Source organism: Balaenoptera musculus, chromosome 15 (genome assembly GCF_009873245.2).
Source record: "Balaenoptera musculus isolate JJ_BM4_2016_0621 chromosome 15, mBalMus1.pri.v3, whole genome shotgun sequence".
Taxonomy (NCBI): domain Eukaryota; kingdom Metazoa; phylum Chordata; class Mammalia; order Artiodactyla; family Balaenopteridae; genus Balaenoptera; species Balaenoptera musculus.
In genome coordinates this window covers 29,274,998-29,302,632 of record NC_045799.1, presented here as the reverse complement: position 1 = coordinate 29,302,632, position 27,635 = coordinate 29,274,998, and the positions used below count along the sequence as shown (strand labels likewise).

The 27,635-nt window shown below is 49.7% G+C and overlaps 1 protein-coding gene across 1 annotated transcript in view; it reads left to right on the top strand.

Annotated features, from left to right (window-relative positions):
• PDYN (prodynorphin) overlaps positions 1–26,491 on the top strand; it is a 67,705-nt gene extending 41,214 nt beyond the window's left edge. Inside the window, exons 4-5 of the mRNA XM_036826178.1 lie at positions 24,239–24,386; positions 25,768–26,491. Coding sequence (XP_036682073.1) covers positions 24,239–24,386; positions 25,768–26,415 — 796 coding nt within the window. The 3' untranslated portion in view covers positions 26,416–26,491. The remainder of the gene's footprint in view (positions 1–24,238; positions 24,387–25,767) is intronic.
• Positions 26,492–27,635: the final 1,144 nt, after the last annotated feature.

The window sequence follows — 27,635 nt, the reverse complement described above, 5'->3', positions numbered from 1 at the left end:
TTGTTATTATTATCCCATTTTACAGATGAGGTAACTGAGTTTCAGAAAGATTAAACAACTTGATCCAGGTCCCATAGGCAGCCAATGGCAGAGCCAGTGTCTGAACCCAGGTCTGGCTAATTGCATAGCTTGTTGTCTTCCAATTATCCTAGATACCTCTTACTGAGTTAGACCCCTTGACAAAACCTCCCAAGCCTCCCATTACTGTTCTTCAATCTGGAGACCATCCTTGACAAATCTAGAGTTCAGTGACTAAGATGTGGTTAGAAAAACAGCCTTTATGAAACATCTGATTCACATTCTTTTCAAATAATTGAAAAATATTCACTCTGCAATCAGTTCTTTCCTTATTTTATTTTCTCCTCCACACCCCCAGGCAGGAGCCGGATACTTCTGCCAAGCCTGACAGATCTCCTCCTCTCCCCACACCACCCAGTGCACAAATACCCACTGGCCCCCATTAAATCCCAATCAGGCTTGGAGAGAGCTGATTCATCCCCCTCCCCTGCCTCCCGGGAAGCGTTAGGGATGAGCAAGTCACTTATTGGAGTAATTCTGGGAGCTGAGGCAGAGCCGTGGCTGGAAGCCACCCACTAACTAGAAACCCAGGACATCAATCAACCAAACTGATTTTTCCGCTGCCGCAGCCATTTAAACAGTTATCTTTGCTTGGGGCTTTGTCCAAAGTTACTCAGCTAGTGGGTTCCTGGGTGATAAGTCACCGCAGCCTCATTCCACTGTCTCTGTGTCCTGGGGCTGCCTCTTTACTGACTTCTCAAGAGGGGTTGAAGTTCATTTGTTGCACTCTAAAAAGAATAGAACCTGCACGGCTTGCGCACAAGTTCTGGTTATAGCAGGAAGATGAAAAAGGAGCCAGAAGTCTGTTGGGATATTAATACAGTACTTCTTATTTGACACCCTGCTGAGGCACGGGGAGGACGTTTCAAATTCATTTCATAATGCCCCCTGCTGGTATCCTTTCCCAACTGCTGCAGATGCCTGATCCAGTTTGGGGGTGGGGGGTGCAGGGAGAGGGGAGCCCTTAGTCCACACCAACCTCCTTTCCTCATTTTACATATGGGGAAACTAATGCCAGAAAGAAAAATGGGATTTACTCAAGGTTGGGATTTACTCAAAGTCTATGTTAAGGTAAGAACCAGTCTCTCTGTGGCTAGAACTTTTTTGTAGGACCCAAGAATGCCCAGCACATAGTAAGTGCTTCTGATTGGCAGTATAGCATGAAATCTGGAAGCCCTGGTTTCGAATCCAAGCTCTGCCACTTAATAGCTGTCACGAGAAGGTAGTTTTCTGAGCCTCAGATTTCTCATCTGTAAAATAAGGGTAAAAAGACAAAGAGTAAAATAGGATTTTATAAGAATTCCTTCACACATCCATTCAAAAACTACTGAGTATCTGCCATATACCTTGCTGGGCACTTGGAATGTAACAATGCGTAGGACATTGCAGTAACTGTTCTCTTTGAGGGTGGTAGTCTAGTGAGAAAATTAGATGACATATGTGAACGCACAGCAGAAATTCAATTGTTGGAAAACAAAAGATTTTCCCTTTGATTCTTCCCACTTTTCAAGTATCAGAAGGCTTGGGGCCTTGCCCCAGCTGTATCAGTCTAGGAATGTTGATGACTTGAAGAGATTAAGTTATTTGAAGGTCAAGACCACATAAATCTTTGTATTCTCCAGTGTGCCTGGCCTCAGGATGTGCTCAGTCAATATTTGTTTGGCTCCATGTATGCCCCAAATTCTGGCTCACTCTGCCTCCCGGCTGCCAGCAGATTGCTGTCCGTGGTGCTGAAAAGCAAATTCCTGCTTCTCAGTATGAGACAGCGCAGGTGCTGAGGCAGAAAATGGAGCCCAGGGGAAGTGAGTAGAGAGGAGAAGAATGAGCCAACTTTTCACTAGCTAATAGTGACATCTTCATTTTGCCAAATCTTGGAATTCAAAGCTGATGTTTCTTTTTCCAGCTGTCCCCACTTGCATTTCTTGCTAGCTGGAAACACTGCAGGGATAGGTGTTCTTAATAACCACACAGGGTGATAATCTCTACAATGCTGGGAGGTACTGGGAGTCCATAACCCTATAAAGTCCTATTTGAAAGTGTTGTTGAAAATTGGTGGACCCCTTTTCCAGCTTATTCCTGGGCTAGGAAAAAGCATCAGTCATATATGCCTCCCCCAGCTGATTTCATCCATGTCTATCACCCAAGAATGTGGGCAGATCTGAGTCAGAACTGGCTATGGGGAAACCAGAGAGGTAGGGTCTGAGATTCACAGTCTGGAGTTGGGTGAGTTCCAAGAATTCATTTTGACCAGTATTTCATGTGATAATATGTTTGTTCATTCATTCATTCTATAAATATTTATTGAGTGCCTACCATGGTCTGGCACCATTATAGGAACTCCAGATACAGTCAAGTACAAGAAAGACAAGGTATCTGACTTTCTAGAACTTACATTCCAGTGGGGGAGACATAAAATAAACAAATATACAAATGAGTATGTGGTATAATTCAAGGCAAGAGGATAGATAATAATAGGAAATGCTCTCTTAGATAAGATGATTATGAGAGACCTCTTTAAGGAGTGACATTTGAGCATAAATGTGAACTAATTGAAATAATGAGACTTATAAATATTGGGGAAAGGCAGTGTTCCAGGCAGAGGGCACAAGAAGACCAAAAAGATGTGGGAAGAAGATAGCATGTCCAAGGAACAGCAAAGAGGCCAATGCAGATGGAGCAGATTTATCAAAAAGGACATTAGAAAAGGATGCGTAAATACACAGAGACCAGGTCTGTGTCTTGAGGAGGACAAAACAAGATGCTCAGAATAGAAGAAACACTTACAAAATGACAGTGACTGCTGCACCTGCCATGGATAAACCACAATAGTCTGGATGCCACCAGGGACACAAGGATAATTAGAGCTCCTGTCTTTATAGATCTCACCATGTCTAAAGATCTAATTAATGGAGGCTAGTGGGAGTTAATGATGTACTACTTATTCAGCCAACATTTTCTGGGTACCTACTATATACCCAAAGATCATTGTTTTTTTTTTTCACAGAACGTCCAGACTGAGTATCACAGAGTTGGTTATGTAAGAAAAAAATTTTAATAAGGAAAAACATGACATTTTGTTCTTCTTAAAATAACAAGGACTTCTAATATCACAGCTTTGGTTTTGCTTCAATAATACGATTCCTTGTATTTTATCGTTACTGCTTGGGAATTTTTTTTTTTTAACATCTTTATTGGAGTATAATTGCTTTACAACGGTGTGTTAGTTTCTGCTTTATAACAAAGTGAATCAGTTATACATATACATATGTCCCCATATCTCTTCCCTCTTGCGTCTCCCTCCCTCCCACCCTCCCTATCCCACCCCTCTAGGTGGTCACAAAGCACCGAGCTGATCTCCCCAAAGATCATTGTTTAATACTAGTCTTTGCTCTAGGAGCTGAGGAGAAGAGGGAAGGAGTCAATTGATGGAACCAGAATGTTTAAAGGCAAGTAAGAAGCTCCAGATAGCAGAAACTCAGGCAAAGCCACTTGCCTCTGATTTCTATCTGCTCTCCAATAGGGCCTCTTGAGAGACAGGAACAACACTGGTCTAGAGTAGGCTGCACCTTAGAAATAGGTACTTTAGAAAAGCACACCACCACTGAGGTTCAGTAACAGGAGTGAAGCAGTGTGGGCTACTTTCTGCCAGACGGCATAGGGAAAGGAATGCACATTCCAGGCAACTTTGCTAAGAATATGAAGTAGTTGGAATTTCCTTATCATCCCCATAAGAAGACTACCAAGTCCCCAGCAAAATCCTGCCAAACGAGAAGAGTCCCTCCCTCACTGGTCCTAGGTTGCAAGGAATTTTATACCCCTGGCCTTGTTGCTGCACGATCATCAGCATCTTTGAGGTTTTGGCAGAATAATGTTTATTCATCTGACAAATGAGAAACTAAAGCTTGGAAAGTTTAAACAACTTACACAGGGTCACAGAGTGCTTAAGAGATAAAATAGGACTCAGTCCCAAATCTGTCTGACCCCAAAACCACTTGCAGTACAATTTTTTCTTGGATCTCAAACATAAAGTTCATGTTTGGCTTTTTAAAAAATGATCAATCCCCTGCAGAGCTAACTTTGATAATGGTAGCGCCTGATATCTCTGCTTCTTCCACGGCACAGTCTTATTTTTAATCTCTCTTAATCCTCCCAACAATGTTGGAAGGTAGCAGTGATAAGAATACTAGCAGGCACTTATTGAACACTGAGTATGTAATAGGCGCTGCCCTAAGCATTTTACATGTATTAATTTATACTTGCAAAAACCCTGTGAGGTAAGTGTCATTATTATTCCTATTTCAAAGGTAAGAAAATTAAATCCCGGAGAGATTAAGTAATTTGCCAAAGATCACACAGCTAGTCAGGGACCGAGCCAGGCAGTCTGACTCTGGAGCCCTTGCTCTTAATCACTGTACTTTGTTGACAAAGTAGCTGTTACTCAGAGAGGTAAGCTACATAGTCCAGAAATGATGATCAGACTCGAGCCCAGGATCAAACCCCAGCATGTTTCCACTACTTCACACTGTTTTTCTCAATGGTAAAGCAGAAAAAAGGAGAGAAGCTGTTCTGAGATACCTCCATAGAGGCACAGAGTGATTTAACACTGCCAAGGAGCCCTGTGGGGATTTTACTTAAATGATGATCTGCACTGCACTGTTGTCTGATATTCCCTCCCACTTACTTTTCTCAAATGTGGAAACTGCATTGCTCCATGCACCCTCCCTGGCACGTAAATGCTTCACCAAGGGAGCTGAACTTTTCTGTACGGATTTGGGGTGTTCAGAAAGCTCCATTCTTTTTTTTTTTTTATAAATTTATTTACTTATTTATTTATTTTTGGCCGCACTGGGTCTTCGTTGCTGCACGCAGGCTTTCTCCAGTTGCGGCAAGCGGGGGCTACTCTTCCTTGCGGTGCGAGAGCTTCTCACTGCGGTGGCTTCCCTTGTTGCAGAGCAGGGGCTCTAGGCGTGCAGGCTTCAGTAGTTGTGGCTCGCGAGCTCTAGAGCGCAGGCTCAGTAGTTGTGGTGCAAGGGCTTAGTTGCTCCGTGACATGTGGGATCTTCCAGGACCAGGGCTCAAACCTGTGTCCCCTGCACTGGCAGGCGGATTCTTAACCACTGTGCCATCAGGGAAGCCCGAAAGCTCCGTTCTTAAATGCCATTATTCCAGGGACTTGTAAGGATGACTCAGAGAGGGAGAGGCTATAATGGAAAATTAATTATTTTATCTGAGCTGGATCCCAGGCTGAAGACTAGGAATTAGACTGATAAAGCCCTTCTACAAGGACTGTGGGGAGCCCTGAGCTGTTGCTGACCAGTTATTCAAAGGGAAGTCAGGAACAGGGCCTCCCAGCTGCCCTTCCTGCAACTTTCAATATTCCTGGATGTGCCACAGAACTGGGGGAGTGAGGTGTGCCTCAGAGGGTTTATTTGCATGTGTGCTGCTGTGGTTACTCTGTGTGTGTGTCTGTGTGTGTATGAGAGAGAGAGAGAGAGAGAGTGTCTGGAAGTGCTGGCTGGTGAAAACAGTCTGTGTATGTGATTATGTTAGTTTGTGTGTCTACCTATCTGTCCGTTCCTATCCGTGTGTGTGTGTACATCAGTGTGTGTTTGGTGTGATGCGTGTGGGCCTGAGGATACTTGTGGGTCTCTGGGTGTATATTTCTGAGGACCTTTCTGGGGAGGAATCTCGATGTTTAGTTGGAAAATGATAAGTGTCGGTGGGCTAGGATGACGGAAGCAGTTACAGGGCAGGTATTTTGATGCTGCTGTGATGTAGGAGAAGAAAAACAAATGAAGGTTAAACTACTTAAAACCTTTAAAATTTTTTCCTCTTGAACTGGGGAAGATTATCTACTATTAATAATAATAATAGCAGTTTATAAATGAACAATAGTATTGTAGAACTAGTCATACCAGCTCCATTTAGAGAGTACTTACTCTATGTCCTCTTACATATATTAGCTGGGTTCTCATCACAACTCCGTGCTACCATTAGGCCCCGGTTCACAGAGGAGGTAGCTGGGCTCAAGTAACTTGCCTGGGGCCATGCAGCTGGGGGGAGCAGAGCCAGGAAGAGAACTCCGGTCTGTCTGACTCCAGAGACTGCACTTTTCCCACCTGCCTCAGCCACCTCCCCCAGCTCCAGCCAAGCCCCAGCCCTGGCAGGGTGAGCCCCAGAATGTGAAGCAGAGTGGGCTGAGCTGGCAGGCAGAACAGAGCGACATGGTGGGAACAGCTGAGTTCTGGGCCCAGCTGGCCCTTCAGTGGTTGAGCAGCCTTAAGACAGCAGCGCCTCCTCTCTGGACCTCCGTATCCCCATCACTAAAATCACAGTTTGGATTCATTAGTCTGGTGGGTTCTTCCCGCTCTGGCTGTGTGGGCCACGGGGCAGCGGTTTTGTGGGCGGCTCCCACGCCACCTGGGGAGTGTTGACCTGGAAAAAGGCTCAAGGCGGGGGGTGTGGGGCAGGGGAAGTGGGGGCAGGGGGCAGAAGAGACGTGTGTCCGCCCGGCCTATGGCACTTTTCTTCTTTCCTTCCTCTGTGCGGCGGGTGTGCCTGCTTGGTCCTCAGGCCCCAATCCCACCTACTTCTGCTTCTTTATCGTGTACCTTCCTGGACTGCAGAGGTGAAAACTATTTTCCCTAGACTCCTGTGCAGCTAGGGTTCTGGGTGCAAATTAACGTTCTGCCAATAGCTAGACTTGTGTGCGGCTGACGTGATGGAATGAACTGGAGGCCGTCTTGCCGCTGCTTTGGCCGCTTTGTCCAGCCAGAGTAGTCATGGGGGTGTGGGGGTCCTGTAGCAGCATCTCAGGGCCCAGTGCCGACCCCCGGGAGTGCTGAGAGGCTGTAGTGGTGGCTCCCTGGCCCCAGCTTCCAGACTGCTGGATCATAAGGTGGTGGTGGGTTCCTGAACGCACGACAGGCAGGGATTGCGTCCTGTTGGCCTGCTTTCTGGTTGTGTGGCTGGAGGCCATGCAGTGCTCTGGAAGCGTTCCCGGAGGCCCAGTCTACTCCTCCAGCAGTTCCATACCCACCTCCCCCCCAAGCCAACACCTATTAAAGTTTCCCAATTCCCTATGTTAAATCTCTTTTTGCTTATAAAAGCCAGGGATGTCTCCTGCTTCTCCACTGAACCTGACCCATCACCACGGCACACTCCTACTCAGTCTCCCAAACCCAGTCTCGGTCTCCAGCTCCAGGATGATTTCCCTCATCCACCAGGCTGACTTGGGAACCTGTCCTCTGTGATTCCACAGTCACCCTTATCTCAGACTTTCCTACGTGCTGCTGAAATTACCTGTTTACTTTCTGTCATCCCCTCCAGACTGCGACCCCCGGAGGCAGGGACTGGGTCTTCTCAGCCATGCATCTGAGTGTTGAGCAGAGAACCTGGCCTCTGGCAGCTACTCTGGAAGTGTTTTGTGGAATGAATGCATAAAAGGTAGCAACTTGTCAGTTCAAGAGGATTTAGGAGAAACTGTGAGATTCATAGATTGAGAAGAAAAGCAATTTAACCTTCCCTTTTGGCAAAAAGAAACTCACTTCTTAAGAGCTGTTATTAGGAACGATGTGTCTTTTGGAGCTTGTGGGTGATGAGGGGCAGCTCTCAGATCAAGGGTCTCATTTCAGGTCTAATATCTGGGATCCCCTGGTGGACCTCTCCTCCTGCTGGTGCCCAGGCTTCTCTGGAGGAATTTCAGAACTGGTGGTTTTGCGAAGGCAGCTTGATGAGGGAAAACAGCTCTGGCTTCTGAGGCAGACAGTCCTGGCTCTACCACTTACTGGCTGTGCTACCTCAGGCAAGTGACTGCACTGCCCTGAGCTCAGTTCCCCATTTGCAAAGTGGAGTTAATGACATCTACGTCATAGGGTTGTTGTGAGGGATAAATGAGGTGGTTTAGGAAAAGTACAATACCTAGCACCCAGCAGGCACCTGATATACGGTGGCTGTGATAAGATTTCAGTGATTTGAGATTTAAGGCTTTTCCCTTTTTCATCTGGGCAGAAACATTTCCCACCACTGACCTCTTGTTGCACTGTGGCTGAGGTCAAGAGGGGGCCCCGTGTGTGGTCGTGAACGTGAGGCCTGTAGTTCAGGACTCAGAACACAGTAAACAGGTGTCCATTCTTGCCAAATGCTGGTTGGATTCTGGTTCAGGACCTATTCCCAGGTGGCTGGAAGTGACAGGGGAGCATCATGGGAGATGTGACACAGCAGAGAGGGGCTCAGACTTTGGAGTGAGACAGACCTTGGTGCAAGTCCTGGCTTCACCCCTAACCTGCTGTGCTACGTGGGAGCTCACTTCAGATCGCTGGGCCTCAGTTTCTTCACCTGCAAAGTGGAACTTACAGTGCTTCCCTCAGAGGGCTGCTGAGAGCCTATTAAAGACCATTTGTACCTGTTCCTGGCATCGTGCCTGGCACAGTGAATAATGGCATTTACGCATGTGCTGCTCGTGGGCATCAGTGAGGTAGGAGTTCACAGCGTGGGCTTTGGCATCAGATTAACTTGAGCTTGGGTTCTTTTCCACTTGAGAGCCGTGTGCCCTTAGCTGAGTCACTGCATCTCTGAGTGCAGTGTCTTCCTCTGACGGAAGAAGGCAATAACACACCCACCATGGGGGTTTGCTATAAGGATGAGATGACGTAACACATGGAGGCGACTCAGCAGGGTGAGGGGCGTCAAGCAGGTGCGCGACAGCTATTAGCCAGAGTGATGAAGTTCTGCTGCCAGCTGAGGCGAAACAGGAGAGAACGGGAGGTTTGGCCCATTGGGAAGGGGAAGTTCTCTCCAATTCCAGTTCATCAGCTCAGCTGTTGGCATCTGTCTGCGCTCTTGGCTGAGAGAAGAAAACACAGCTTTCCCTCTGCCTTCTCATTGCTACTGGAGAGCTTTTCTCCACCAGGAAAACAGGCACCTGCTTCCCCAAGGCCTTTCCTGGCCCCTCCATCGTCACCATTTTTAAGTGTAAAATTTAGTATCATTAAGTACATTCAAACTGCTGTGCAGCCATCATCGGTCTCCATTTCCAGAACTTTTTCATCATCCCAAACAAAAACTCTGCGCCGTTTAAGCAATAACTCACTATTTCCACTTCCTCCCAGCCCGTAGTAACTTCTTTTCTACTTTCTGTCACTATGAATTTGACGTAATGTTTCGAGGTTCATCCAGGTTGTAGCAAGTGTCAGAACTTTATTCCTTTTTATGGCTGAATAATAGTCCATTGTATGTAGAGTACATTTTGTTTATCCATTTATCTGTTGACAGACGCTGGTTTGTTTTACTCTTTTGGCTATTGTGAATAAAGCTGCTATGAACATTGGTGGACAAATATCTGCTTGAGTCCCTATTTTCAATTCTTTTGGGTATACACCTAGGTGCAGAATTGTTGGGCCATATGGTGGTTCTATATTTAACATTTTGAGGAACCACCCAACATTTTTTCCACAGCTGCTGTACCATTTTACATCCCCCATCACAATGTGCCTGCCCTCATAGTTTACACTCCACCAGGGCGTACAGGTGATAATCAGACAAACTGAGATTGGGACTGACATATATACACTGATATGTATAAAATAGATAACTAATAAGAACTTGCTGTACAAAAAATAAATAAAATAAAATTCAAAAATTCAAAAAAAAAAGAAAGAAAGAAATAATCAGATAAACTGCTGTATCATATTAGCCAGGGACAAATGCCGTGAAGATAAATAGAGCTGGGCAAGGGATCAGGACTGCTGGGGCAAAGGGTGGGCAGGGGGTCTGCTTGAGGAAGTGACATCTAAGCCAAAGCCTAAATGAAGTGATGGACTGAACAGGAAGGCAAGGGGTGTTCCAGATGGAAGGCACAGCACGTGCAAAGTCTCTGCAGTAGGAACGTGTTCGGTGTGTCTGAGGAGCAGCAGGGAGCCAGGGTGGCTGCGGAGCAGTGAGTGGGCAGGAAGCAGAGGTCAGCAGAGAACCGGGCCTGCAGGTGAGGGGTGTGGATCTTATTCCAAGCGAGATGAAAACCACTGGAGTGTTTTAAACAGGGGTGTAGTATAATCTGAGTTAACATTTTTGAAAGAAGCTCTCTGGCTGCTGAGGCCACGGGGCTGGGGTAGTCATCCAGGAGAGAAGTGATGGGGGCCAGCCCCGGGCGACGGAGCCACAAACAGTGAAGGTGTGTGCTGACTTGGATGTGGGGCCAGAGAAAGAGGGCAGTCAGCGATGACTCCTCCTCAACTCTCCTTGCTTCCAGGCCTTTGCCTGAGCTGTTCCCTCTGCCCAGAATGCCCTTCCCTCCCTTTGCCTGGACAACTGCTACTCCTGCGTCAGTTCACCTGGCTCTCACCTCCCTGACTCTGCTCCTCCCCCGTCCCCCACCGGGCTGAGCTGGGAGCCCCTCTTCTGGGTTCCCACAGCGATCCCAATCTCCTCTGAGTCCTGTACTTGTCATAACTCTAGGAATGGCCTGTTACAACATCTGCCCCCCAACCTGGCCCATGAACACAAAGAGGGCAGAATTGCATGCTGTACCTTTCACTTCTCGGGCCAAACACGTTGTTAGATTTCAATATGAGAGTATGAGAAAGAGAGAGAGGGAGAGAGAGGGAGAGAGAGAGAGAGAGAGAGACTGAGCATTGCCACATCTTAAGCACAGCTTCTGACTTTCTCTGTCCCGTGGGGGCCACACGCAGACGCGGCTCCCATAGCCAGCAGCTGGTGCAGGTCCTCTGAGAGCCGTGCTGGGCACACTGCAGCGTGAAGACTGGAAGCTGAGCAGAGGGTGCGGACTAAATTCCTCAATTCCACTGGAATCCTCCCGAGTGACCCGCATCAGCTGCCCCCACCTCCCAGTGCAACAGGTGGATAAAGGAAATACACAGGTCTTTGTGAATGAGATGGAGCCAGGGTGGGGAGAAGCTGGGAAGCAATACAGCTGAGGTTGGGGCACAGGCTGGAGTCCATGGGCTCTGCTGTTTTCTAGTTGCACGACTTCGTACCTTCACGCAGCCTCTGTCCCTTGTCTGTCAAGCGGGGTGGGAACCGCATCTAATTGCAGGGCTGTTGGGAAAATCAAGTGTGTTAATAACTGTGAATGGTTGACAACAGGGCCTGGCATGTAGGGCGGCCTTAAGAAAAGCTGGCTTTATTTTTTCACTTGTCTATCTTCTGCCAAGTTCTTCCTTATTCCTCCCCAACAGAATGGTTTGAGGGCTGGTGGTTTCAAATACCTCCTTCTCTTCAGCCTTTGCTTTTGGTTCACATCAAGATCTCAATCAGAGATGTGTGCCCTGAGGACACGGCAGAGCTCGGGTTAGTCCTGACCCTGCATGAGGCGGGTGCTGTCCCCCTGTCTGCAGATGACTCGGGGGGCTCAGGGAGGCCAGGAATCCACCAGTCACCACCAGGTAGTCGGCGGGTGCGTTGGGATTCGAGCCCAAGTGAACTTGTTCCAGTTCTGTGGTTTCCTATCCCACGTGCTGCTGCTGTGGGGCCTGCGATGTGACAGAGCATCGCCAAGCCTGGAGTGGGTGAGCTTCAGGACTAGCTCCTCTAGGACTAGGGGAGAAGGCTGTTCCTGGCCTTGTCCTGCGTGTGTATAAAGGATGTTGCAGAAGGAAAGGAAAAGCAAGTGAATGAGCCATTTGCTTTTGCGGCTGACAATAGACTCGGGGGTGAAGGATATGAAACGTTAATGACTTAAAGCAGGATTTTCTGCAGCATCTCTACCCTTGCTGTTTTTACTTCTCTTTATGATGAATAATAGTCAAGAGAGGCCCTACGCCTCTATTCTTCCAGTGCCTGCTGGCTTCCAGGAATGGGTACCCCATATCTTAGGGCCTTTCTCTATTCGAGGTTATTATCAAGAGCTTATAGAGGTGGAGGGGAGGAAGAGGAGGAGGTGAACAGTAAGGAGGACAGAGGGCCACTGGGGTGAGGATTTGGCCTTGGGGGTAAAGAAGCTACTCCAGTTCCCAGATCCCCAGGTGGCAGTGAATAGTCTCTAGCCAAGCCCTCTGGGTCGCCAGGAAGGGAGGTGGCCTGAGGTACGGCCAGGTACTTGGGGTCTTTGCTTCTGCCTGTCAGACCCTACATGCTGCCTGGGAAATGGGACAAGGAAGGAAAGGGGGGACAAGATCAGATCCCAAAGAGTCCTCTCTGGAAGGGAGGAGGGAGACCTCATCTCGAAGCTGGAGGGGGATGTGCGTGAGCCGAGCTTTGGGGCCCGTGGGGCTGGGTTCAACTCCTCCTCCCTCCCTGTGTGTCTGGGGCCTCCCTGAACTTCAGCTGCCTAATCGGTTTGAGGATGCATTGTGGTATGCACACCACCCGTTGCTTGTTGTGAGTATACAGTGAACCGTGCAGAAGTGTCTGAAACATAGTAGGTGCCCAGTGAACGGCCCTTTGCATCTTCCAGCTTGTAACGAACCAGGTGTAGAGAGAGGACGATGCCCCGGAGAACCGTGGTGCATCAGAGCGGGAACGACGTTATTGATCATCAAGACCAGTGGTCATGGAACACTCATCACGTGCTGTGTCGCACATCCTCTTGTTTCAGCCTCACAAGATCTAGATACTGTTATCTCCATTTTACAGATAAGCAAACTGGAGCTGAGGCTGGAAACTTGTCTAGGGTCTCTCCCCTGGTGAGCGAGAGCTGGGAATCAAATCCACATCCTAAATAGTGTAGCCTCTGCTATACTGTGCAGGTGGAGGAACATTCCCAGAGAACGAAGCTCCTGCCCCCCACCCCCCAGGGTAGGCAGAGGAAGGGTGAGGGAGTGAGCAGGGTCAGATGAACCTGGGTTTGGATCCTCGCTTGGTGACTTACTTGCTGTGTGTCTTTGAGCAAGTTTCTCAGCCCTCTAGGCTTTTTTTCCTCATCTGCAAAATGTGAATAATATTCTCTACCTGTCCAGGTCGTGGAGATTAAACCCAGCAATGTTGGCTAACTGCCCGATGCAGCATAGGTGCCCACGAAATGGGCAGCCCCTGCCTGACTTGTGAAACAGCCGTGCCGCCCACCGTAAACTGCTTATCTGCTGTTGATTGAGGGGAGAAGCATGTTCTCTTCCAAACTCAGAGACCCCCCCTATGTTCTGGAAGGCATTTGTAGCCATGAAGAGTGCAGCCTTCAAGCTGCTGCTGGCATGGGGCCAAGGTGCACACGAGGGGGGTTTGCCTCCCCGCCTGGAGTGCGTGCAAACGCACATCGTGGCCCAGATTTTGAGGAGGATTTCATGATATTCATTCTGTGTTGCCGCCAGAGAAAAGTAAACCGCAGCTCCTGGTTGCTGGGGAAGGGCTGTGCTTTTGCCAGGGCTGGTTGTGCCTGGCACCAGCTCAGGCATGTACCAGAGTCGACTGTCGGTTGCAGGCAAATGTACACACAAAAACATTCCAGCACACGCATGCACCAGCCATGCGCGGAGCTGCCACAGCACACAACACAGGGCCACGCACGCCCCTGCTGCCTTCCTCTGCCTCTTGTCTTTCTTCTCACAGGACTCTCGCAGCCTCCGTCTCTGCATCTGTTTGTCGTGTGGCTTCTGAGTTTGTCTTGTGTCCTGGCTTCCTTATCCCTCTTCCTCTGACTGTCTCTCTGTTTCTACCTGTCTCTTTGGGTTTCCTCATCTCTGAGAGCTGACACTCTCCTTGTGTCTCCGTGTTTTTCTGACTCTTTCTCCCCTGCTTTGTCTGTATCCCTCCCCGTCATCTGACACAGTCTCTCTCTGTTACTGATTCTCTCTGAACCTTTCTGTTTGGCTCTCTGTTTCTTTGACTCTCTCTCCCTCTGTCTGTGTCCATCTGTCTCTCTGTCTCTCTGTCTGTCTGTCTCTCTCTAACTCTCTCATCTCGTTCTGTCTCCATCTGTCTCTATGTCTACTTGTCTGTCTGTTTATCTCTATCTCTTTCTCTGTCTCTGTATCTGTCTGTCTGTCTCTCTCTCTGAGTCTCTCTCTGTGTCTCTAACTCTTCCTCGCTCTGTCCTTCCCCACCTCTCTCTCTCTTTTTCTGTGACACTCTCCTGGAAATGCATCAAAGACTGAAGTGGCCGGATTTCAAGTGACAAACAGCACTACACCCAGAAACCACCCCCTCCCAGCGCGGCTGCCTGCCTCCTCCACATCCCCGGTCACGAAGAGAAGCCTATTGTGTTGGGCCCAGGGAGTTCGAGTTGAAGGGCCCAGGGGTCTGCGTCTCTGACTGCTCTGAGCTACTTCCCCATTGGCTCTGAGCAGCCTGTGCTGAGCAAAGGCTGAGCGACAGGGGGAGGTTCTAGTCCATAAAAGGGGGGCTGAGGCACCAGAACTGCCATTCTAAGGGGCTTTGGCGGTGCTCACAGCCACCCCTTTGGCACCTCCTTCTGGACCAGAGTCAGGACCATCCTTGGGTCTTCCGGCCACCTGCAGCCACCACCCTCCCACCTGCTCGGCCAGGAGCTGCCCAGGGACAAAGAGGAGCGCAGGTAATATCCAGAGGGTGTTGGAACCCTCTCTCGGTTTTATTTATTTTTCCTGATTCTCTGAACCTGGAGAGGGTGGGAGCTTGGGCTGGGGAATTTCCGGTTTGGGTCTGATTATCTGGCAGAGGTAGTAAGAGTTATGAGGCTAGTTTACAAAAGCCAGATCAGTATGAGATGGACTGCTCTTTGGAATTCCCCTCTCCGTACAGCCCTGTCTTAAACAGGTGGGCCTCTCCGTCCCAAGAGGACCACTCCTAGGTTTTGACTGGGGGGCGTCTTCGTCCCCTGGCAGGCTGCCTCCGCATTGCGGTGCCCATGCAAGAACGGGACGCCCTGGGTGGAAGAAGTGGGAGGTTTACCTAATCAGAGTAATTTTAAAGGTCAGTGATTCTCACTGGACTTAAGAACAAGAGCTTGGGGACATTAATGAGACATCAAGGCTCTGGCATTTACCATGTATCATGTACATCAAGGTACAAGCAGGTTCAGCCTTTTCATTCTTTTTGGATCGTGTTTAATTGCTGACAGGGTGCTGCCTTGAGTGGCTTCCTGTGATGTAATTTTACACAGAAATGAAGTTTGGGGTTGTTTTGCTGGGAGGGAATGGGGAGAGAGAGTGACAACATGCCAGGAGACCCAAGCTTAGCAGGATTTTTCTTGTCAATTTTACTTTGAGAGGACTTGTTGCTTTCATGTAAATTACAGCCAGAGGAGTCAAGGTTAGGCAGGGAGGAAACTCAGATGGGAAAGGCATTTTCTTTTTTTTTTTTTTTGGAAAGGCATTTTCTCACCGGTAAAGGTATCCGCATTCAAAGAAAGGATTATAGAATCTCAAAGTTTGATTCGCAAAAAAGGCTGGTGAGCTTCAGGAAAAAAAGCCTGCTGATGACTCCAAGATTGAATAGTAAATTCTGTGACCTCGTACTTTTTCCTGGGTATCTTTTATCTAGAATCTCTCCAAACTTTACAAACATTCCTTATTAAGCCTCCAAGCTTCCCAAGGAAACGACCTCTTCAGGTCATTGGATCTGATTTCAGTTCCCCTCCCACAAACCAAAAGTCTTCATTACCGTCTTTCTTCCAAGGGTTGGGAAAATATACCAAGGCTTGTCTTTCTAATTTGACAGGCTTTCCAGTGAAGATCCGTTGCAAAACGTTTCAGAATGTCAATCTGCTTCTCTTTATTTTTTTCCCCTGCTCCCCTTCCCATCGCTGCACCTTCTATCTCTTTCCCCCTCACCTTCTCCCCCCCAGTCCCACTTCACCTTGCCTTTTGTTCTATTTTTGCAGGTCATTTATCTCCAGGCTTTGAGAGCTGCGTGGGGGAGCTGCTGCAGCAGCCCAAGCCGGGCGAGCTGTGCTGCTGGGGGAGGTTGCTGAAGGGATCTCAAGCCCACGGCTTTGCCCCAGATGAGCTAGAGGGTGGCAGGCGAATCCCATGTTTCCGCTACAGCTGGAAGAGGGATACTGCAGAGTCTTCTTAGCAGTACCCAGCACGTTGTAGCGGAGTGGGCAAAGGGACCAGCTCTGGGGCTGTTCGAGAAATTTGCAATCCCCTTAAGGCACGCGGAGAGGGGTTAGGGTCTTGAGGAGCCAGGAATTTTTCATATAACATCTAAATGTGTGTCTCATAACACCCGAGACAGTGCTGGGTTCAAGTCCCCGGTCCCACCACTCATTTGCTGTGTGACTGGGGACAGCAGTGCTCCCTGAGCAATAAGGACAATAATATTCACCTCCTGAGGTTACTAGAGGTTCCCATGGGATACAGTACTATGCCTGGCATTTAGTAGGTACTCAGGAAATGCTAGTGTGACTGCTCAAGTTTTCACTGTCCAAAGTGGCAGAATTGGAGCCCCCCCCTTCCCCCAACCTATTATAGCATCCTTGTTCATCCCACTCCATCATGCTGTGTGCTACGTCCAGGAAATATGATCTAATGTCTAACATTTCTGTTTGTGGGGTTGGCACTCCTCTCCGAACCCCACCCCCTTCTCTCCACACCAACAGAAGATTTTATGTCTTCAGCTGCCACCTCAGGATCTTGAAGTCTCTTCTTGATCGATCCTTCCTAACTCCCCTGCCCACGGCCCACCTCTTGGGTCATTCTTGCCCAATTATTGTATTTATTAGATGTCTTCCATCTTCTGAATGGGATCAATAGTTGGTGGCTTGATTCCAACGCATGTCTGAGAAAGTGCAGTCAGCTAGCTGATTATCTCTCACCGTTTTCCCTCATCCCAGCCCATAAATGTTGGTTAATCTCACTGGGTCCGACAAAGGGCTAAAACGATTTCACCGAGACAGAGCTGGCCATTGTGGCAGGCAATAAACATTGCTGGAGACACCCAGGTAAGCCCAGGATCAGGCCCTGGAGATGGAGAGGTGTCCCTGGGTCCTATGAAGTTAGACGTCATTAATCCCTCCAGCCTGAGTTCAGATGGATGCTCCTGGCAACAGGGTAGTGGCCCAGGGCCACGAGTCACATCTCCTGGCTCTGGAGGCCTCTCCCTGAATCCTTCCAGCCGTCCCCTTGGCCAGAGTGGTCACTGCAGGCTGCAGGCATGCTCACCAGGGGGCAATGTGCCCATAGGCATTTGGCTCCTTGGCCTATTACTGGACAGTTCGATTTAACCTGACAAGAGCTTACAGAGCAGTTATTATGTGGTTGGGTCACTGGTCCACCGGCCACTAGAAACACAGGGCAGATCAGAGGGTCGTGGGAGGAGGGAATTGGTGTTTGTGAGTCATATAGTAGGTCAACCTCCTGATCAAGATCCACTTCCTCTCTGCCTTCTCTCCATCCCTCTTCTTTTCCCCTGTTCTCCCCCTTCCCCTTCCTTATACCTTCTCCCTCTCATTTCCATTCACCCTCTCCCCATCTCTGCTTCTCATCTGTATTTTCTTTTCCCACATGGGCTGTCATCTCACTCTCTGCTTTTCTAGGCATCTTTATCTCTTTCTCTCCATATGCAACTCTCTGCCGTTCTCTTTCCTTCTCATCCTCTCTCTCTCTCTGTCTTTTCACCTCCATCTCTCTGTCCACTGCTTTTCTCCCCATCTCTTAATTGCATCCAATAACAAAGGGTGAGAGTTCCATAGGAATCTTGCTCTCAAATAACATTCTTTCAAAAATACACTTAATGAACACCATGACCATGAATTGCAGGGTGGTCTCCCCCGTGCCCCCAGATTGATAATCCAGTCTTTGTTAATGACTCTAAAGGCCTAACAAAAACACTATTTTCCAGTTTGGGGGGACTCTGTTGGCCAGCCCACTGGAAACCCACAAAGGTGAACTTTACGTATTTTCCAGTGGGGTGTAAGTCCCGGAACAGTCTTGTCTTCAGGACCGTGAGCTGGAGTGGGGGGACCCCAGTGCCTGCAGCTCAGGCTGGTTTGTGGAGCAGAGTCTCAGGCCGACCCTAAGCCTGCTCCCTGTGGCCCGGCCTCTTGGCCCAGTCATTTTGCTTTTCCAAGTCTCTGTTTCCCCATCGAGTAAATGGCTCAGTGCTTAGCCTACCGGATCCTCCTGAGGGGAGGAGGATGCAGTCATTGAGATACAGGCCCGTCACTGTGCCCTACACAGGGGCTGTGGAGGACTCAGAATACCATCTCTGCCACACAGGTGCTCAGGGCCCTGGGGGGCTCTGTCACGTGGTCCCCACTCTTCCACCTGGAAGCTGCCCTGGAGGGTCCACGGGAGGCCCCGGGCCTGGCACAGAGCAGCAGCGCAGCGCTTGCTGGGGTCACAGCCTGGGTGTGGGAGGTCCCAGTTCTGTCTCCATTTCCCTCCTGACTCATGATGTGACCTTAAACCAGTGATTTCATTTCTACCTTTTCCCATTTCCTCTTCTATCAAATAGGGATAATCATATGCGATAAAGTGCTCAGAGAGGTAATTGCGATGTTAAATCAAGCCATTATCATTCCATGCTGGCTTTTTAAATAAAAATGCTTGCTGCTCCTCAGAGCCCTCCGACTACAATGTAGAAATATCAAGAGGAGGTAAGAAGGCCAGCAGTCCTTTCCCTTTCAAGGAACTCTGGGCCCCTGGTGAAGAAAGAGTCTACAGTGTGTTGGCCTTTAAATGGTGCCGTCCAGGGGGTTCTTATGGAACCGCTGCCGGGAGGTGATACACACCCATTGACAGGTGAGAAGACTGAGGCTAGGAGAGGGGGGTGATCCCCCTCTGATTTCCCCAAGAAGATCAGCTTCCAAACTGTTAGAATAATTAAAATGATAAAATGGTTATAAACGTAACAAAAGCAGGGGTCAGCAAACTTTTTCTGTAAAGGACCAGATAGTAAATATTTTGGGCGTTCCGGGCCCTGTGGTCCCCGTTTCAACACTCAGCTGTGCTCTTGTCGCATGAAAGCAGCCAAGACACTATGTAAACAAATGGGACGGGTGTTGTATGAATCAGCGTTCTGCAGAGAAACAGAAACAATGGGATGTGTACATATAAAGATTGGGTCCAAGGATTGGATCACGTGATTATGAGAGGCACCCTCCTCCGGCACCAGCCTATCTCACCGGGCTGTCATGATGTGCCTCTAGGTAGTGGCTGAGGAAATGCTTCCTAAACCTGCAGGTGGGGAGGTTTTTCTCTGGGGGGGGCCTTAGGAGGCTCCTTCACCATAGGCCACGCAAGCCCCCCACCCTGGCCCCTCCCCGGGGTCTGCGCACTGACTCACTGCCCCTGGAGCTCACCCAGCAGGCTCCCTTCCGCGTCCTACACAGAGATCAACAGCAAAGTTCCTTTTCTCCTGGCTCTTCCCAAGTCAGGGGCATGAGCCAGCAGGGCTATCTCTCATGTACAGCTTCCAAGCTAATCCCCACAGCAAAGGGGAAAACTCTCCGCCCCGGGACTCATCTGACGTTGCTCAATAATTTGTTTATCCTACGCAGGGAAGGAAACAGGATGGCTTAGGAAAACCTCAGGGCTGATGTGTCTCTGTTAGAGATTGGGTAGATCCATTTGGAGGCCTAACTCTCCCACTTACAAGCCAAGTGGACTTGAGCAAGCAACTTCTCCTCTCCCAGCCTCAGTCTTGCCCCTGTACAATGGGTATGAAAACATTCACCTCTGGGTGTCTGTTGTTGTGAGGTTTAGAATAATACGTGTAAAGCGGTAACACACAGCCTGGCACGGAGGAGACTCTGTTATTGGATTGATGTGACCATGGATACAGAGCCCTCAGCCCCAGCCTGCAGTAGGCCCTCCACACAGTTAATTCATTCAACTTCTTTTGCTTCCTCTCGGTTGCAGGCCCTATATTATCACTCCTTTTTGCCTCTTTCTTTTCCCATCTCCTGTAGCCCAAGTAAGGTTGGAATGGAGGCTTCATACTCCTGTCTGTTTCCTTCTCTCTGCCCCCCCCATCCCAATGCCTTCCGTCTTTCTGTGTCTCCCCCTCTTCTTGGCCCTCCAGCGCTCGCTCTCTCTCCTCTGCCTCTGTGTCTCCACTTTAGTCTCTCTTCCTCCCTCTCTCCCTCTGTCTCTCCCTGCTCTGCCTGTCTTTGACTGGTTTTCACTTCCCCCTGTCCCTCTCCCCCCACCACCCCCTTATTTCACTTTCTTGGTCTGGTTTCCCCTTCCCTCCTGTCTCCCCTTTCCTATCTGCCTCTTCTCTTTCCTCCCCTCACCCACTCCATGGTTTCATTAACATTTGCCAATTTCTTTAGCAGGTGTTGGTTTTAGATGCCCTGCAGACCTGTGAGATTTCTCTGGGGGCACAAAAGTATGAGCCGGAAAAATTCAAATGGGCCTCTTGAGAGGTCCAGGATTGCCTGGTTATTCACTCAACACACGCGTGTGGAGCTCTTGTTCCTGTTCTAACCTTGCATTCAGCGCTAGGGACACCAGTCTTTCAGTCATTCATTCATCAATCACTCAAACTTCCTTAGTTTTCCCATCACATTAGAATGAAATGCAAGCTCCACCTTGGCCTGCAAGGGCTGACACCATCCGGCCTCTGCCCACGTCTCCTCCCTTATGCTCCCTCATCCCCCTGGCCTCCTTGTCATCCTCAAACACACATACTCTTTCACCTCAGGGACTCTGCACTTACAAAGTCGGAGCTGGCAGGAGACTCAGAAAGAGGCAATTACGTGATAGACAGAGAGCTGTGAGCGCTCAAAAGAGGAGCCTAATCCAGACAAGATTCCTGAAGGAGGCCACCGAGACTGAGTTTTGAAGAACAATGAGAGTTAGCCAGGTCAGAGGGAGAGCGGAGTGGATGGGCGGCATGAGAAAGGTGCTCCATGTGCAAAAGTTTGGGGCAAATGGGGCACAGGGGGCATTCGTTGTAGAACTGCAGGTGGTTTGGTCAGGTCCAGGTCAGACGGAGCTCACATCCAGTCTGGGTGCTGTGCCCTTGCTGGGATTCCTTGTTCAGATGATGTAACCTCTCTGTGCCTCCATTTCCTCACTGCAGAATGGGGAGACTATCAGTCCCAGCCTTTGGGGGTTGTTACGAGGACCCCTTACATTGAGATATGGACAGGTCTCAGCACAGGGCCGTGCACACAGTGAGCCAGGTCGATGGCAGCTCTCCTCGGCAGGAGAGCCCTGGAGGGCCAGGCTGGGGGGCATGGAGAACCCAGACGCAGGGCAGGGTGCAGTCACACTGTCATTCAGAACTGTCCTCTGGCTGCTGTGTGGAGGGTGTCTCAGGGGCAAAATTGGAGGCGGCTCTGGAGCCAGGAGGGAGGAGCTGGAGGCTGGGGAGGGGGTGCATTGAAGGGACTGGGGCTGTACCGGATGCTTAGGAAGGCGGGCTTTGGGGCGCTGGAGCCAGACTGCCTGGGGGCAAATCCCAGCTTTGCCGCTTACTAGCTCTAGAGTCTTTGCAGGTGTCTTATCTCAGTTTCCTCATCTGTGAAGTGGGCATGACAACAGTACCCACTCCACACAGTTGCCATGAGTATAAATGAGTTCATTCATGAGAATCACTCAGAACAGCCTGAGTGCTCACCAACCATCAGATCAGCTGGAACTATCATTATTAAATATAAAGGAAATGGATGAAAAGAAAGGATGCTGACACTGTATTTGCCTGGGACAACGAGATCTCAAATCGAGCTTCCTACCGTAGCAGCCAAGCTGTGCGGGAAGCTTTCGGCCGGGAGTTAGAGGGTGGTGATGCTGCGCCTCCCCAGGGGATGAGCAAGACCTTGCTGACCTTGTACCAGCCCAGCGCAGCCATTGCTGATAGGAGAGGAAACATGAGCTGCCGGCTTTGCATCTGCACATAAATGGCACAGCTCACTGGCCTGGAACCCAAATCCGCTCAGCAGTTGATAGAGCATGAGAGAAACTTGAGGAAGGAGAGGGGCATGGGATGGACACAGGTCCACCTCCCCGAGGTTTTTTCTCTGAGCTTCTCTGCTTAGGGGAGCAGACCTAGCCCAGCCTCAAGAGAGGCAGACGAGCCTTTAATTGCTGTGTGACCTCAGGAGATTCACCAGTCCTCTCTGAGCACCAGCTTTCTCATCTACCAAGTGGGGATAATGATGTCCACCTCTCACAGATGGCAGGTGGATTGAGAATAATATATAAGTAACAACTCTGTGCATGGGGCCTTCTGGGCCTCACAGAGGGTTCAGCTGCTAGTGAATCAAAGTGGTTCTAGAAATTGTAGTCATTATGGGCACATGTGTGGGGAGTCAAACAGAATGAGCCTGCACACCAGCTTCACCACTCACCGGGGGGCATGGGGAATTCACTGAACCGAAAGTGCCCTCCTCAACGGGGAGGAAGGAATGAGATGACAGACGCAGGGGCTCAGTCAAGGCCTGAAGCACAGTAGGGGCTCCATCAATGGCGGCTGGGCTCCTCGTCAGGCATGCTTTGGAGGGGAACTTACTGCGTGCTCTGAGACTAGCTCTGGGCTATGGCATGGGGCCCTGGGGCCATGGGTGGAGTCTTCTAACCCCCCTCAACACCTGAGGAAACAGGGCAGTGTGCAGGAAGGGGAACTGGGAGAGGGGAGGGAGGACAGCCATACCTGAGAGCAGCGATGGAGGCTGCAGACTACAGGGACCAGGGTGGGAAGAGCGTGGCAGCCATGCCCGGGGTGGTGTCTCGGGGAAACTGCCCATTTCCAGTTGGGAGTTCTTCACTGTGCTCCCATTTGACAGATTTGCATCTTGATATTTGGTTTATAAGGCGCTAACTATGAAAGGGACAGCTTTTAATAGACTCTTTGTGAAGCATTAATTCATCTGCCTAGGATTTATTGAGGGCCTACTATATGCTGGTCAGGTTTGTGGGTGCTGGTTACAGTGGGACTATGCCGGTTAGGGTCTGTGCCCACAGGGAGCTAATATTCTAGTGGGGAGACGATAATAAACAACAACAACGACAAGCATCAAACGGCAGGACAGTCTGAGGTTGTAAGTGTTCCGATGCAAACAAAGCACGGGGATGCAAGAGAGACCCAGTAAGCTGTGCTAAACGCAGGGGTCAGCAAGTGCCTCCCTGGTGATGTGACACTGAATTCATTCAGTTACAAGAAGGAGTGAGCCATGTGGAAATCTGAGGCCACAGTACCACAGACGGAGAAACAGGAAGTGCAAAGGTCCTGAGGTAGGGGCAAGCCTGGCATGTTTGAGGAACACAGAGAAAGTATTTCAGAGATGAAAACAAGACACAGCTCCTGCCTTCATGGAACCAAAGTCTGAAGACTCACATAGGTAATTACCAAGTATTGGACTATTTTAATGGAGGAAGCACTAGCTTCTGGGATAATACAAAGGAGGAACATCACTTCCAGCCTAGGAGATCAGGGAAAGCTGCCTGGAGGAGGTGATATCTACTCTAGGACCTAAACAATAGGTAACAGAAGAGGAGAGCAGGGTTTTCCAGGAAGAGGGACTAACATGTGCAAAGGGCCAGGGGTGGGACAGGCGCTGATCCATTCATTAGGGGAATTACAGGTAGCTGGATGTGGTCGGAACCCAGAGCTGAAGACTTGGGTGTAGGGGTGGAATTGAGAGTGTCCCTGACATTTAGGAGAAGGACCAGACCTGACCCAGCCCAGTGGGTCTGATCCCAGCATTGATATGCTGAGAAAGGCATTTCAAGGTGGGCAGGAGGGACCAGAGAAGGAGGTGGAGGCGGGGGGGCCAGCATGGAGACAGGTGAAGGTGGAGCTATGGCTGGGGTAAGGAGAAGTGCTGGGGTGGGAAAGGTCCACAGCAGAAAGGACTGAGCTGGGGACAGCTTGGGGAGCAGGGGAGAAGGGAAGGGGATGGAAGCCCCAGAGAACACAGAAAAGCAGATAGCCACGTGTCTACTGGCTGCGTGCATGGTCAGAGTGGGTTTTGATGCCTGACAGATCTTTGTCCACTTCCTAGCTGTGGGAGCAATCACTTCCCCTCTCTGAGCCTCACCTTTCCCATCTGTTTAATAGCACAACCCACATTAAGAGTTGTTGTGCAGATTGAATGTGAACACGTAGGAAAGCTCCTAGCACATTGCAGGCACTCAGCACATGTTAGTTCCCTTCCTTGACCATTGGCCTTGGGTACCCACTGCTCCTCCCTGGGCCTATGTTGTCTTGACTGTCCCATTGGAACAAGAACGGTTGCCTTGCAGTGCAGCGCTGCCGGCAGGAGTTGGCTTTGCAGGCTCAGGACACACCCCACAGGGTAGGCAATCACAGATTTCATTTCCTCTTTCTCCCTCTCCAGCAGGAAGAGCCAAGACAGAATGGCGTGGCAGGGGCTGGTGTTGGCTGCTTGCCTCCTCGCGCTCCCCTCCGCCACAGCAGACTGCCTGTCCCGGTGCTCCTTGTGTGTTGTGAAGACCCAGGATGGACCCAAACCCATCAATCCCCTGGTGAGTTTCAGGCAAGGCTCCTCGATGGTCCTGGGGCCTGTGCATGGAAGGGACCATCTGTGTGTGGATCCCAGAGAGGGAAGGTAGCAGGCCTGGACAGCTGTGAGCCTGTCCTATAGACTCATCCCACCTGTGCAAGGCATGTCCTGCCGTGGTCAGCCTGGGTGCCAGGGACTTTGTTTTCCAGCCTCCTGTCCCCACCCCAGACCTTACCACCATGGGCTCACTCAGGTTTGGGACCGAAGCTCAGGTTTCCAGGGAGCCTGTTGCCTGGTAACAAGGAGTGTCATTTATGAGGTGGTGCTGACTTTGGGAGTCAGCAGCCCTAGATGAACTTTTCAGAGCTTCTCACCACCAGGCTGATAGGCACCTCCAAATCTAGTCACTCGCAGGGAAGGAGATCTTTTCACCACCCCTAGATGCCAGGATCTGGTTGTCAGGATCCAAGCCTGACTCCTCTCCTGGGGCTTTAGCATCTCTTGGCTGGCCTTGCTGGCTTTACTTTGCGTCAAACTTCTCCCTGTGCCTCTCCCATGACAGCAGACAAGCTAGAGTAGAGGTACAAGGGTGTGGTGGACAGAATGTGAGCTTTGGTTCTGCCAATTTCTAGTTCCATGACCCTGGAAACCCCTCTCTGAGCCTTAGTTTCCTCATCTGCAAAACGAGGGTGATTCCATGAACTGAGGATGCAAAGTATTAAATATACAATTCTAGCCACTCTTTACTAGGATGCACACAGTGCCCCAGGTGCTGCCCATATATGATCTCAGAAGAGCCCAGTGGTTAAACATGATGACTCATGGCATTAGAACCTGGGTCCAAGTTCCAGTACTGTCTAGTATTGTCATTGTTATCACCGTTATCATCATCATCATCATGTTTGACTCCTCCCTACTGCTATGAAGTAGATACTATCATCCCTCTAGGTCTGATGAACCCTTACACATCCCCTCATATGTGTTCTTTCCACCATTCTGCATTGCTTCTGCCCCTCTCTATAAAGTGTTCACAGCATCCTTCACACCTAGGAAAGGTTGGGAGAACCAACTATTCCCTCTGGAGTCAGAAGTGGAAGATTATGGGTGAGCACAGCAGAGTGCTATGGGAAGATCTTATTTCCAGTTTTGGCAATGTCACCTGTAGCCATGCCTTTGGGAGAGCTGTTTCACCTCTCCACGTCTGTTTCTTCATCCTCCACAGGAGCACAAAGTCACCTACCTCTATGCACCACTGGCAGCGTTAAAGTGGGCAGCCTGGGGCTTAGTAATGGTTTTTTAATTTTCTCAGACACCGGACAGGGGACTCTCTGGGGCAGGGACTTGTAGTTTGACAGTTTGATGGTGGTGGTATTACCACTGTGGTCTTTTGGGGTCTTTTGCAGATTTGCTCCCTGGAATGCCAGGCCACCCTGCAGCCCGCTGAGGAGTGGGAGAGGTGCCAGGGCCTTCTGTCTTTCCTCACTCCCTTCACCCTCGGGCTTAATGGCAAGGGAGACTTGGAGAGCAAGGCAGCTTTGGAAGAGCCCTATAGTGAGCTGGCAAAGCACGCGGGGCCCTTCTTGAAGGAGCTGGAGAAAAACAGATTCCTTCTCAGCACCCCAGCAGAGGAGAATGATCTGAGCAGCAGCCTGGCGGAGAAGCTCAGGGGTCTCTCTGGCAGGCTGGGGGAGGAAGCAGAGTCTGAGCTGATGGGGGGGGCCCAGCCGAATGATGGTGCCATGGAGGCTGGAACACTGGATTCCGATGAGGAGGACCCCAAGGAGCAGGTGAAACGTTACGGGGGCTTTTTGCGCAAATACCCCAAAAGGAGCTCAGAGGTGGCTGGAGATGGGGATGGGGATGGGGACGGGGACAAGGTGGGCCACGAGGACCTGTACAAACGCTATGGGGGATTCTTGCGACGCATCCGTCCCAAGCTCAAGTGGGACAACCAGAAGCGCTATGGCGGTTTTCTCCGGCGCCAGTTCAAGGTGGTTACTCGGTCTCAGGAAGACCCCAATGCCTATTATGAAGAGCTTTTTGATGTGTAAACACCTCTCCATCGTGGAGTTGAGTCAGGAGCTTCCCGTAATGCCCTTCCAGATTGGAGTGAACGCATTCATCTGCCCCTGTAGCCCCCATCCCTACGCTCATTTCAGCATTGTCTATAAGACATCCAAACCTAGCCTGCCTCTCTTCTGCCTGGGTGCAGTGTTTGTCTGGGTCAGTGAGGAGGGAGGATGGAGGTTCCCCTCTCCAATAGGCTTAGCACTTGGCTCCGACCCTACACCTCTAAAACTACCACCAGCAGCAGCTTTTGGTATCAATCCCATTCATGTGACTCCCCAATTCCAGGAATCCAGACTGACCTCTTGATCCCTCTGGATCTATGATCAGGCATTCTGATCAATGCCCCTCTCAGAAGAAAAATGAGCATTCCCCCTCTCATGCAGATATATTCATTTATATAGTATATGCATGTATCATAAAACATACAAAAGGTAGAAATTTAAAACAAGAGAGATAAATAAAAATCCTAACATTTTATTCTCAGACCTCAAAAGATCTCCCTACAATGGAGACCATGCTTTAGGTAAAAAGCTTAAACATTGCCTTTTATTGGAGCAGGTATTCCTACACTAGAGAGTTTGGGCTCCCAGTGGGTTAAATGTTCAGTCATTGTACTCTGAGTTCACATTGTTTAGAAACACACCTTTTGAAGGACCCAGTTCCTGGACTCCAGTCCATGTTGGTACCCTGGACAGCGTCCAACTTCTCACAGGAGAGGAAGGGAGTGAAAATCCCTTTCCGAAAAGGTTAATGAGAGCAGCTCGCCTTCTGAATGCTGAAATGATAAAGGGGTTGGGGGGAGCGAGGCAAACCAATTTGTTCTGTGCAACAGACTCAAAATGTGGACCAGTTCCCTCATCCGTCATTAAACAAATTAAACTGATCGGTATCACACTCCAACCCCAGGATGAACTGACGCTGAGTCAAGTTGCTGAGGTTAAGCACAACCATGTTCTTGAGTAGCTGAATCCGCCTCCAAGAGTCCAAGCCATCTGGACAATATGCATTGGGCCTTGGGTAAGGGAATCCAGAAGCAACAGCTAGAAAGAGGAAGAGGCCCTCTTTAGCTCCCATGGTGATTCTTTCCTCTTAATGCCTCAGAATAAAACTAGAAAGAGGAATGAAATGATTAAGTGCTTGAGGACAAATGAGTTCCCTTGATTCAAATAACCCAGAAGCAGAGGCAGGGACCTTAATCTAA